General features: G+C 40.4%; 1 protein-coding gene across 1 annotated transcript in view; it reads left to right on the top strand.

Annotated features, from left to right (window-relative positions):
• The window catches only part of LOC138572406 (uncharacterized), a 606,109-nt gene that overhangs the window by 490,585 nt on the left and 103,132 nt on the right, over positions 1-12,392 (top strand). The window contains exon 17 of the mRNA XM_069649265.1: positions 8,918-9,025. Coding sequence (XP_069505366.1) covers positions 8,918-9,025 — 108 coding nt within the window. The remainder of the gene's footprint in view (positions 1-8,917; positions 9,026-12,392) is intronic.

The raw sequence follows: 12,392 nt of genomic DNA, 5'->3' as shown, positions 1-12,392 counted from the left end.
GGTCTCGCCTGACGCAGTGAACTTTTATCAGACAATCATTCGATGATCAGAGGTTTCTGGTGGGTTGGTAGGTGCTCCCCCTATCCTTCAAGTAGGCTGGAGAACTTCCAAAAACACACTTGTCACTGATAGATAGCACTTTGAACTGGATCCACAAAGTGATCGGTAACCAGTGCAATGTTTTCCATGCAGCGGATCTTGGCTCAAAGCGCTTCATCTGAAAAATTATGCGAATGGCAGCATTCTGTATTATTTGTAGTCCTTGAATATCGACCTATGCACTGTCCACCAAACAGGTGTCCTTATTTTTCTTTACATAGCCATCTATCAGAAGATTTCCCGCAGCCCACATATTCTGTAATACAAAAATCTCAGCTGAATTCAAGGTGAACTCTTCAAATTCTTAAATTTCCTGGTGAAGTATATTCAGCACACTTCCCAGGATATCCAATTATGTGTTCGAGAGGACATCTCTGGATCCAACTCAGATTTAGAATAACAATAACAGGTATCTGTACCAGATATTTCGAGGCAATTGAGCTGTTATTCTATGAGCGCCGTACTGCACTCACCCATTGCTTTGGAGATATTGCGACCTTTACAGACGGCATTTTATACGTACTATTTAGATGAACTGTGGACATAATTAATTAACGCACCAATATAGAATTACAATTTGGGAATCATCCTTTTTACACTCCCTACCACAAGAGGAGGTAACAATAACACAAGAAGTATCAGATGTGATTTTCTGTAACAGTAGGCATATGGAATTCGATGCCAAAATTGGATATCCTGGGAAATGTGCTGAATATGCTTCACCAGAAATGTAAGAATTTGAAGAGTTCGCCTTGAGGACGAATGCCAGGTCGAAACACCATTATATTACTTACTTGAAGGACCTCTGGGATTACAGGTACCCTTATAACCTATCTGTGTAGTACAGCCCTTTGGCTGAAAGGGAACTTATTCAGTTCATAGCGAAGTCAATTCACAATATTTAATGGACAATGTGAATATTTTCTCTTTTTCGGACGATCACTATAAAATACTGCTGGAAACACTGTTTGCAGGCAAAAAATCAATCAAACCAAAAACAGGTGGCAGTGATGAAAAGAACAAAATAATTCAAAAGAAAAAGAAATTGATCAGGACACAGTTACACAGTAGTTTCATGCTTGAATATTTGAAGGGTGGGATAATCCATAAGGGTCTTCAGGTGAGGAATGTTCCGAGACTATTTATAGACAATCCGAAATTTCAAAAGAATTTCAGCAGAGTAGGTAATAAATGCTCCAGAGATCGGATAATACTGATTATAGAGACTGCCGAGGAGGAGGTTAATGCACAGAGTCATTGGAAAAACAGTTTGCAGATAATACACCATAAAGGATGCTAAGGTACAACTGGAAAAATTAGAAGTTGAACTGAAAAACTTCTGAGAGCTCAACCTGGACCGCAAAATCAACAAGTTGCACAAAGATTTAAGCAACTACAAGGAGTAGCGGACATACGTGTACTTACGTGCTGGTTTCTACACAGAAGTTAGTAGTGGCCAATCCAATTGTGGCCAGAATAGGTACATTACTTTTTCCAATTCATCAAGATCTTCAAGTGACTCCGATCAGACCACTGACAGCAAGGCAATACAAGAGGACAAGGTCAACAACAACAGCCCAATTTTTTTCAGAGGGGGAAAACGCGGTTGCCTTAGACAGAGACAGCAACAATTCGGGCCAGGGAAGCACACCCGCCAATGTTATATGAAACAATAGAAAAAGATACTATAACATTTTTCAACTTCTCACATATACTCACGAAAGCGGAATGAAACGTACTATCAAAAGGATTATCCTTTGTCCCCGTAGCAAAGGCTAACGCTTTTTCTTGTGAAATGGAACTGCAACAATTCTTCTGGATCATCCGGTTAAAACATTGTTTTTAAGTTTATTTACTGAATTAGAAAAGTGAAAGAAGAGAGACTAATAAAGACTCGGACGAAATAGCAAACATCACAGGTCTCAAGATAAAATGCATTTCAAACAACCTCCTCACACCTGCCCTCCAGAAATTCAGGCATGTGAGAATATTGTTATTAAGCAAATGCATAAGGCCCTCAAGAAAAAAGAATTCCACATGGATAATCTTAATAGAGAAGAAAGGTTGAGCTTAAAAAATCTATGTGACAACCATGACATTACTATTAAGCCAGCCGATAAAGGCGGAGGCATCGTGGTTATGGATACCAAGAAATATGATGAAGAGTGCCTATGGCTTTTGGCTGATGTAGGTTTGTATAAGAAACTTGATTGAGAACCCACTGTTAGATAACAGGAAGAAATCAGCACCTAATGAGGCATGCAGTCGATGAAAATTGGCTGAGCAAGGAAGAAAGTGTATTTCTATCTAAAAGTCACCCCAAATTAAGTGTGTTTTATATACTACCTAAAGTTCGAAAAAACAAAGAAAATCCCCCTGGCCAACCAATCATATCGGCTGTTGCCTCACTGTTGGAGCCGTTATCGATTTACACCGAATTTTTCCTTAAAGCATTTGTTCAGTTGATGCCTGTCTATGTGAAGGACACCACAAAATGATAACAATTCTCAATCAGATTTCGATTAACCAAGATGACATTCTTGGTGCAATGGATGTGGAATCGTTATACACCTCTATACCGCAGATGGCTTGCTTGGAGTTACTTGGCAATTATCTAGACCAACGGCCTGAGCTGCACATTCCCCCGACTGGTTTTGTTTTGGAATGCGCGGACCTAGCGATGTCCGAAAACTACTCCCTCATCAAAAATCAGATATATAAAAAAACTTTTGCGCCTGACGTAGCCAATTTATATATGGCAAACTTCAAAGACCTATACATCTTGGGTCCAGATAACACCTTCAAGCAACAACATTTTGCCGACACGTTGGTGGTATGGAAGCGTTACATAGATGACGTTTTCTTAATTTGGTATGGTACGAGTTCATACCTCTTAATCTTCTTCGAATGGGTCAATACCTGTGACCCCAATATAAGGTTCACCATAGAATGGGATAATATGCAAGTAAGCATTCTAGATCTTGTGATTCACAAATCAGGCAATAATCTGGAAACAAAACCCCATATAAAAGCCCACTGACAAGAACTCACTTCTACATTACTCGAGTTTCCATCCCAAGGGTTTAAAACACAATCTTCCCTACAGACAGTTTCTCCATATCCGCAGAAATTGTACAAGTAAGGTTAACTTCATAGATCATGCAACTAAATTGAAGGAGAGAATAGTGGTCAGAGGATGCCTGAAAAAGCTGGTGAGACAAAATATGAAGCAGCACTTAATACACATCGATAGGTATGTTTGACTACCAAGGTGAACCAGTTAGAACTCAACTCATATGTGTGTCTACCTACTCCCCCATTAGTAACACTCTCAAAAAAAGCATCAACAAGAACTGGCAGCTGATCAGACAACCAGGTAGCTTGGAAAAAAACAACAATGTTTGCATTTAAGAGGAACAATAACTTAACACAAAAGCTTGTACATACATACAAGGACAAAGAAGTTGATCAGACAATAATGAACCAGTGTGGATTACCGCCGATCACAGGCCACTACAAATGCGGCAATTGTGCAGCATGTCCCTACACAGAGACCCGACAGGTGTCTGAACACAGTAACATCACATGGCTACTTATGGGTCACACACACTGTTTGACTAAGAATACTGTGTACATCATCCCATGCCCTTGTCCCCTTGTCTATGTGGGTAAAACCACAAGGCAGATTGGACAGAGAATTTCTGAACACAGGTCATGTGTGAATAATAGGGTAAAAGATAAGCCCCTGGTCGAGCACTTCATGCTAACTGGGCATACAGAAACAGACATCAAGTGGTTTGTATTACAAACCATCAGGGTTCCTTCATGGGGAGGGGATGTGAGCACAATGTTGCATAGGCTTGAGCAGCATTGGATTTATTCCTTAGATTCAGTAAAACATGGCATGAATGTTGCCATAGGATGGAATAAGTTGTTCTAACACATGTATGTGTCGGTCACATCGCTGAACCTATCTACATTCTCTTGGTCATAGGATATAACACCAGTATACCCTTCGCCATTATTATACTCTGCCCTGGCCTTCCATTGACCAGCATGTACTTATACAGGGTTCTGTGTTGCAGTTATGAGGTCCTTATCATCCAACTCTGACGATTGGTTGCATTCAACTGTCAGGACAAACTGGCTTGTTAATTATAATGAGTTTTCCATTGTTGAACTTAAAACGGTTGTCACTGGTTACCCTGTAGGGAGCTGCACCATGCACATACATTTGTACATCTTTCCTAGTTCCGGGCACACGGGATGCCCAAGAGTACATTTATTATCGCATTCCGGCTTGGGAAAGCCCTTTGCCGTGTGAGATAGCAATGAGAGGGGAGCAGTCTCTTTTCTATCTCCATGGTGTTCCCTGTGGATTGTGAGATGCGGTGTTATGGTAGGGCGTTATTCAGCCCACCTGCCTTCACTATGCGAGTGAGGAACGCACCGTCCGTCACTCCAGGTAAAAACCGCATGAGGTCTGCTTTTGGGCAACTGCAGGCTAGGTTGAGCCGCACGCAAGATGCCCGCTTGCATGTTCCCTGGCTCGCCGTCTTAGGAATGCTAGAGACTTTGCATCTTGTTTATTTATTAATTCTGACATATCCGCACGATGAGTAAATCGCACAATGAGTAAAACGTATTTGAATTGACTGTCATCATATTGTGGATGCATCTGCATATGACACATTGGACCTCATTATAAGGTTGCCAGCCGGTAACAATGGTAACGGTAAGCTTGCCGGTACCATTTTTACTGGACCAGCAAACTATGAGTTCTGCTCGCGGGTGCCTTATTGCCCGCCAGGTCTGACCTGGTGGGTGGACCGGCACCCGTTAGCAGACCATGTTGGGTGCACCGGCATCATTCCTGAATGGCGCCACTGCATCCGGCCTCCCCATTCCCATTGAGTCCAATGGAACTCAAATGGCAATGGGGACTTATATTTCCTGGCACCTGGGATTGGGCAATTACCGGGTCTGCCAGGGCTGTAATGCCCTGGTAATTTCTCAATCCTGGGCGCCAGAAAAACAATGACTCCGGCGGCAGCCGTGAGGGTACTACCGGCACAGCTGCTGCCGGAGTCATAATGAGGCCCAGTAATATATGCTGTGTTTATACACTCATGTTGGTAATGACCGCATGAGACATGCTAACTGTCGGGCAATAGCAGCCTAGCGTGAGCCACATGCAGGTTAACCACAAGCGTGTTCCCTGGTTCGCCGTCTAATGAATACTGGAGTCTTCGCATCTTGTTTATTTAGCGATTCTGATTCTGACACATCCGTGCGATTAGTAAAGTACATTTGAACTGATTGTCACCACATTGCGGATTTAGTTGTGTACAGCGCAATGATACATGCGTTGTTTATACGCTTGAGTTTCTAATTCTGTGCGCATATTATGTTCATGTGCAGATCTGAGTGGAGATTTATTGGGTAACTCTGTACACTTCGAGGATAGCACCTAGACCTGTGGAGGTTTGTCTCCTTTGTGGGATTCATCTGTGTGCTACCAATTACCACACCAACAGTGAGTGGATTGTTTGTTTTCTGTGAGGGGCCGATTTATCCCCAATATGAGGTCCTAGGCACCCTCTATAACTGTAATAGGCTGTGATTAACCACTGCATGCAGGTCACCCGACCATCAGTAATCAGTGGTATGTTGTGATTCTTTCGTAGATTGTTTTAATGGCATTATTTGGCCATTCACTCTAATTCCGGAGTTGGTCATCTGATTGAGGCCTTGTTGAGAAGGTGGATCATTTGTCTGTACTGATTCACAGATATAACACCATAAGTAAGTCTTGCTACTATTTCAATATACTGAGTTTAGCATTTCTGGTAGAGCAGCAGTTTCACTCTGTGCCTATGTCACTTACAGGCTTCTTGGTATTTTCCTCTGGGGCATTTTGGATTAATTTCAGAGTTTGTGCCACCCCCATAAACCAGTATTGGAGGTGAGTGCAGACATGTGTAATCATGAAAGATTTATCGGCATAACTGAAATATGCCTAAAATTTGATGAAAAGAGGTTGGACTGTAATTTGAGTTTGCTTGTTTTTTGTCCCATGTAAAGGGAATATTGGAAGAAATCTTCCTCCAGATTGTGTTTGTATGTGAGGGAAGATTCACACCTCATTGTTTGTCCTGAAGAAGGTCAGAACTACGCCAGGCTGCAATTGAAAACCCCCTTTGACCGACTGAAACATATGTAGACGTTGTCGATAAGTTTTGTCTGCTATTGTACATATGTACACATCAACAGGAGACACAGGTGTAACAAAAAATATTAAGTTGTAGGCAGAAATACAGAAAGGGTCCCATATATAGGTTGACCTGTGGTTGTGTTTAACATTGTCATTGGTTGTGTGAGTGGGACTATGGGTATAAAAGGTGGAATCAATTAGATGTCAAATTTGTGATTTATCTTTTTAACTTATATGGTTCTTAATATTGTGGTGGTGTGTTGTGAAGTGTATTAATTTTTTTGTACTAAAATCAACTGTTAACTGTATCTTTTCAACCTCATTACCAGGGTCTATTTTCAGAATAACTGTGTAATGTGTGTTCCATACCATATTAATATGTTTACTTTAATTGTTGGATATTGTCTGCATATTTGTGCATGCTGGCAAGAACTTTGTTTATAATTTAATTTTATATATAAATTATTTGTAAGGAGACTTTAATTTTTAAGGAAAGATAATGAATTGTATGATGAAACTGTATTTTATCTGGATTATTTCGTGATTTAAATATTCTGCATTCACATGGATCAGTAGCATTCTGTTTCCGCAGTGCATGCCCCATTTGTGTGTTGTATCCATGTGGCAACAGTGGTTGAACAATGTGTTGGTGAATGGCTATGACTGATCCGTATCTCTATTGGATGCTTTCTCACAGAGTGGTATATTTTCAATATGTTGTATTTATGATGGCATGATGTTTGTTTTCTTCATTTTGTTGAGTTTTAAAGAAGGACATTTTTTCATAGAAGAAATTCATTTTTCATTGGCAAAATCCGTTTTCCATTAAGATATTAGTATGTATTTGAAGAAAAATAAAGAAATGCTTGTGTGACATCTCCAACATGTATATACACCTTGAATTTTCACAATTTATTATGATCCAATTTTCTTGATTTCATTTTTGTGTGCTTCCGTTCCACATGAGCTGTAATCTAGACAAATGAAAGGACACAATTTCCAAATATTCGTCAGAAAACACGTTTTTTTAAAGGTGTGTGATAATCCCCATACAAATTTATTTTTAACATGAAAAGGTTAATCAAATTTTTACAAATGTGTCTGAATGTTCATGTAGGAGGGCGAGCATTGGAGAGGGAAATGTTGTCATACTTCTTTATTTGAAGTGTTGTGTAACCTTAACTATGATAATGATAATGATAGCGCCTTAATCCAAATCCAATGATCTTGCTATGATACAATAAAGAAACATAACCTTTAAAGAGGCTCTCTCCTTCTTTGAGCAGTTGGTCAGTAAACCACTCTCCATTTGCATAATCATCCTTTTAACCCTTTAAGTGCCAAGGACGAGTAAACTCCTTCTTTTTACATAGACTTCAATAATAGCCTGGCACTTATTAAAACAAGTGTCATTTATTACATCAGTAGATGATTAATGGTTGCAACACAGGAAACAGGACTTTTGGTACATTGTCATTATAGTTGAAGAGCATACCCAGTGAAACAAATCAGTCACCCCAAAGGCAATCATATTTTGCCTCCTCAAATAATACTATGTTCAGACAAAGGGCCTCAATGGCCCTCATTACAACCCAGGCGTTAAGGGTTTAACGGTGCCGTCAGCGCCGTTAACCCTTAACGCCTGATTCCCATTTTAACGCCTGCTTTTAGCAGGCGTTAAAATGCAAGGCGCTAAGCCGCCTTGGTGCTAATTACGGCACGGTAATTTACGGTGCCGTAATTAGCGCCTTCCCCACTCCCATTATGCCCTATGGGGCAAAAATGGGAATGGGGAAGGGGCCATCGTGAATGGGGATTTACCGCCCCGCCAAGCTTGGAATGGGGCGGTAAATCCGCCATCCACCATGGCGTTAACGTAAATTACGCCTTGCCGGTAAAGTTGAAAACTTACCGCCAAGGTTGTAATGAGGGCCAATATGAGTTTGGCAGTAAATCTGAAGTAATCTGCCGAAATACTGCCAAACTCATTTGCCGCTACCGCCACTTGGTCCCGTCAGTTTACCATGGGATTACAAGTTTTGGTAGGGTGGTGTTAATCCTAATTTTTGGATTCCTCTGAGACTCCACAAGGATTTCAGTGGAATTAGCGCGAGTGGTAATTCTGCTGCCATAGTTCATCTATATTTGGCCTTAAAATCGCAGATTTACAGCCAACATGATGCTGAAGGAAAATCCTCCACCTCAATGTCAAATGTGTAGTTTTCCGGGTCCGTAAATACGGCACCAATTCCGTGCAGTAACGGAATTACTACCAGTGATTACCTGCACTACTAAACTTGTAATGAGGCCCAGTGTCTTTAAGCATTGGATTTGTGTAGCATCACCGAGATGAGCATAAAAAACATGCTAGTAGTTGGTTTTACTGTATTCCAAGCAGATATATATGGTATTTCACTAATCCAAAATCTGTATGCCTTGTCTCAAATGATGTCCTTTTCTGGCCTTGTGGTGGATGGTATAACCACTAAGTTAATAAAAATGTATAGTTAGAAATAAACACACACAAATAAAGTACATCTCATACTGAGAAATGAAGTTGCTTTTGAAAATCAAAGGTATTACCTATATTTTTGACATTTTTAGGGAAAGTAATCAACCGATTATGAACCAGAAACGGGAAAGACCAAACCCTGTCGACGAACCTCCAATGTCTGATGAGTTTAAAGAGTTCTGCAGTAAAAAAGTTAACAGGTATGTCATGATGAAGTAGCCTTTGTTTGTCTGCTCTATTTGATTTTGGTGGACTCCCACCTTAAGTGCCAGTAGAAAATATAGGCCTGTTATCATTATGCTGTTTCTGTTTGCAATGTTCCATTAAAGCATGATTTCACTTCTCTTAAAGAAAGCCATTAAAACAGTCTTAAACAGTTAAATTTACTACCGGAGGAGCAGCAAATTGAACCGTGAGCTCCCTGTCTCTGCTTGGTTCTTGAGAAATGTTAGAGGAGGGTCTGCAGGATTGGAGGTAGGAGTTCTCCTTGATAGCCCACACCCTTACCTTCTCTGTCTGCCAGCGATGCGGATGGATCTGCTGGCAACTGAGTAACATTTTAGGTTTGGTGGTTCCTCCTCCTCCAATGCTGTTGACGTGATGTCAATTTGGCATAATTGCTTTGGTTTGGCCTTTTTTTGCGCATTTCTAAACCCGAAAGAAATGACAATAAATCATCTACAAATAGGAGCAGTGAAGTCATTGGCTTGTGTTTAGAATATGACTTCCCTTTGTGCCACAGGAGTATACTTGAACATGCTCAAGGTGTTCTTTTTTGCCCTTGAAAGTCCATCCCTCGACTCCCTGCGGTTTGATTTGAACGTTTGCAAATCAACTTTCTAAGTTGTCTTCCGTTTTTCTATCACACTTGAAAAACAGCTACCAAGAGACACGTACTCTTCTTACGACCTAACTATTGTTGCTTGAGCCATTTAATTACAAAATCTTTCCAATGGAAGCATTTTGAGTTCCAAGAAAGCAGAATCACTTAGATATGTAACTTTTTTTTTCAGAAAGCGTTAAATGAAGCTCTTATCAGTTGTCATCCTTAAGACGCCCCAGGATTGATTCTCCTCCTTTGTGGGGAATGTAACTGTGTGTCCCATTTTACAGTGTTCTGCATTCCTCAGACTTATTTTGTCACATGCGAAAATCTAGGTGGCACATCTGATTGCTCTCCTGGCATGACCTCATCAATAATACTTGTTTAATGCTGTATTTAAAATGCCTTGTAAATATCTTAATTTTCATTTATCAATGCTGCAAATGCAGATTCGATCTCGTTTTATAGCCACTAAAGGTTTTGAAGATCTCAATATTACCGTTGTATCATTTGTTGCTATAAATCGCGCGCACATGATGAAAAACTACGTTTAAAATCCCATCATGTTCTTGAAGGGATTTAAAAAGAAAAATTCATGATATCAAGGAAGGTGCATGTTGCATGATGCCAGTGCTAGTGTGAGGTCTGCAGAGATGCCCCCCACAACCAAGAATACATTCATTTGTATTCAGGTGAGGAGGGGATAGCTCTTGAATGCAAGACAAGGAAGCACAACACAGGTTTAAATCCCGATCCCACGCTTAGAAAACAATCTCTGGTAAGCGCTAAAAGAGCAATTATAATTATAATTGTATGTCGCCAGGTTACGAATTCATTAAGTGTATCAGTTGTGCAGGGAGGGTGGGTAAAATTGGTATTTTGGGTTTTCGCCAGTAAAAAAGCAATTGTGAGCCAATCATTTTTTTGATTTTTTAAAGTCTTTTTTAACAAAAAAAGGAAGAAAAAAAATATTTGCCCATGAATTGGATGTTTCGGAAATGTGCAGTTACATGGTAGCTGATCCAAAAAGAATCACACAAAACAATGAGACACACTTTTTGAGATCAATGATTAACATAAGTACGCGGGGCACCTAATTTAGCGCAAATGGTGTGCTGCCCGTACCCTGTGAACACATATTGTGTGCCTGGCACAAAGGTTTCATAGGCCCACAGTATTCACACGGATGTTGGGAACTCGTTCACATATGACAGGCCTTAGAGCAACTGTCACGGGATAACTCGTGAAAATACGGGTATAGAAAGAAGTCCATCTTTTCTCAAAAGGTGCAAAGTGGTTGGGAAAGTATGAACGAACAATGTAGATTCCGATGGTCGAATGTAAGTTCTGAATCTGACACCGTGTATTGTCTACAGAATTACACACACACTGATGGGTTTCTCTTGCCTTCTGCGGATCATTATGTTCCTTCTGATATTTAGGATAACCTGGTTCAAGTCATGTCCCTGCATGTTAACCAAGACTAGTCTTGCCCTCAAAAGCCTTAAGTTATTGTCTAAGAATTGGTTCTATTTAGAACGTAAATTACTCAAGCAAACCTATTTGAAGCACTTAAGTCAGTTGATGAGGGGCATGAGGCGTTACTCATACGTAGAGGGGTGATATAGATTATTGATTGAAAACAAAAAGAAGAGGAAGCAGTGAGAAAGTGGGAGTCTGTGGCAAGGTTGCATTAACAAACCATGTGCGTGTTGTGTGATCAGACAATTGTGGCAAAAAGGGCATAGTCTAGATCCCAGAGACCCGGTTACATATATTTGCGGAGAATCTTTGCTGGCTTATTTCCGAGAGGTCTGTTATTTGTGTGGCCACCAGGATACGGTGGCAGCAAGTACCCACCGCTCTTTACAACCGGGCATGCAGCACTATGGACCTGTTTGGGATTCAGGATTCCCCCCCTTGAAATTCAGGGTCGGTGCTCACAGGCTCTCGCTACTGTCTGGAACTTTCATGTCGGGGATGAAGAGGCCACTTGTTAACAATATCCATGACACTGCCAACCAACACATCAACCTAGAAAGGTCCAGGCAAACACTTCTTTTAAAATACCTTTTTCCTATGAGCAGCACAATTTGTTTAGCAATTTGTTGCCGGATACAGCACTGAGTAGGGAATTGATTACCAGAGTGGGCCACCTTTGTGTATGACAAGAATGCTTGCTAACTCTAACTCGCTTTTGGCGATCCCGCGATACAAAAGCACAAGAGCGGGAGGCAGAAGCTTCCCAGTTTTGGCACCTACACATTGGAACACCTTCCAACTAAATATGAAAAATGAAGACTCCTTCCAATGCTTTAAAAACCTACTAAAAACGTGGCTATTTAATAAATGCTAACTCGATGATGTCCAACCAACCATGGAGGAACACACCTCTTATCCTCAGTCATCATTGAATCCCATTTGTCCGATTTGTACCAATGTATTTCTGCTGTAATTGATCCTGTAAACTGTAATATGATATTGTATTGCTTTCATGAATATTGTTTTGAACAATCTATATTAAGATGTCTGTAACTACGCCGTAATACCTCAGGGTCTGGGCGTATAACAAATGAAATAAATAAATAAAATAAAATAAAATAAAAATGTGCATTAACTATTAGGTGGTTGGAGCTGTGACTGACACATTTCCATCTGAAATCCTTGAAAGAGTTACATGATCTACCAAATCTGTGGCTTTTCAATGAACTATGATAACAAAATAAAACTCTCTAGGGACATTT

This window comes from Ambystoma mexicanum, chromosome 1p (genome assembly GCF_040938575.1).
Source record: "Ambystoma mexicanum isolate Mex_15411 chromosome 1p, UKY_AmexF1_1, whole genome shotgun sequence".
Lineage (NCBI taxonomy): Eukaryota > Metazoa > Chordata > Amphibia > Caudata > Ambystomatidae > Ambystoma > Ambystoma mexicanum.
This window is presented reverse-complemented; position numbering and strand designations above follow the sequence as displayed.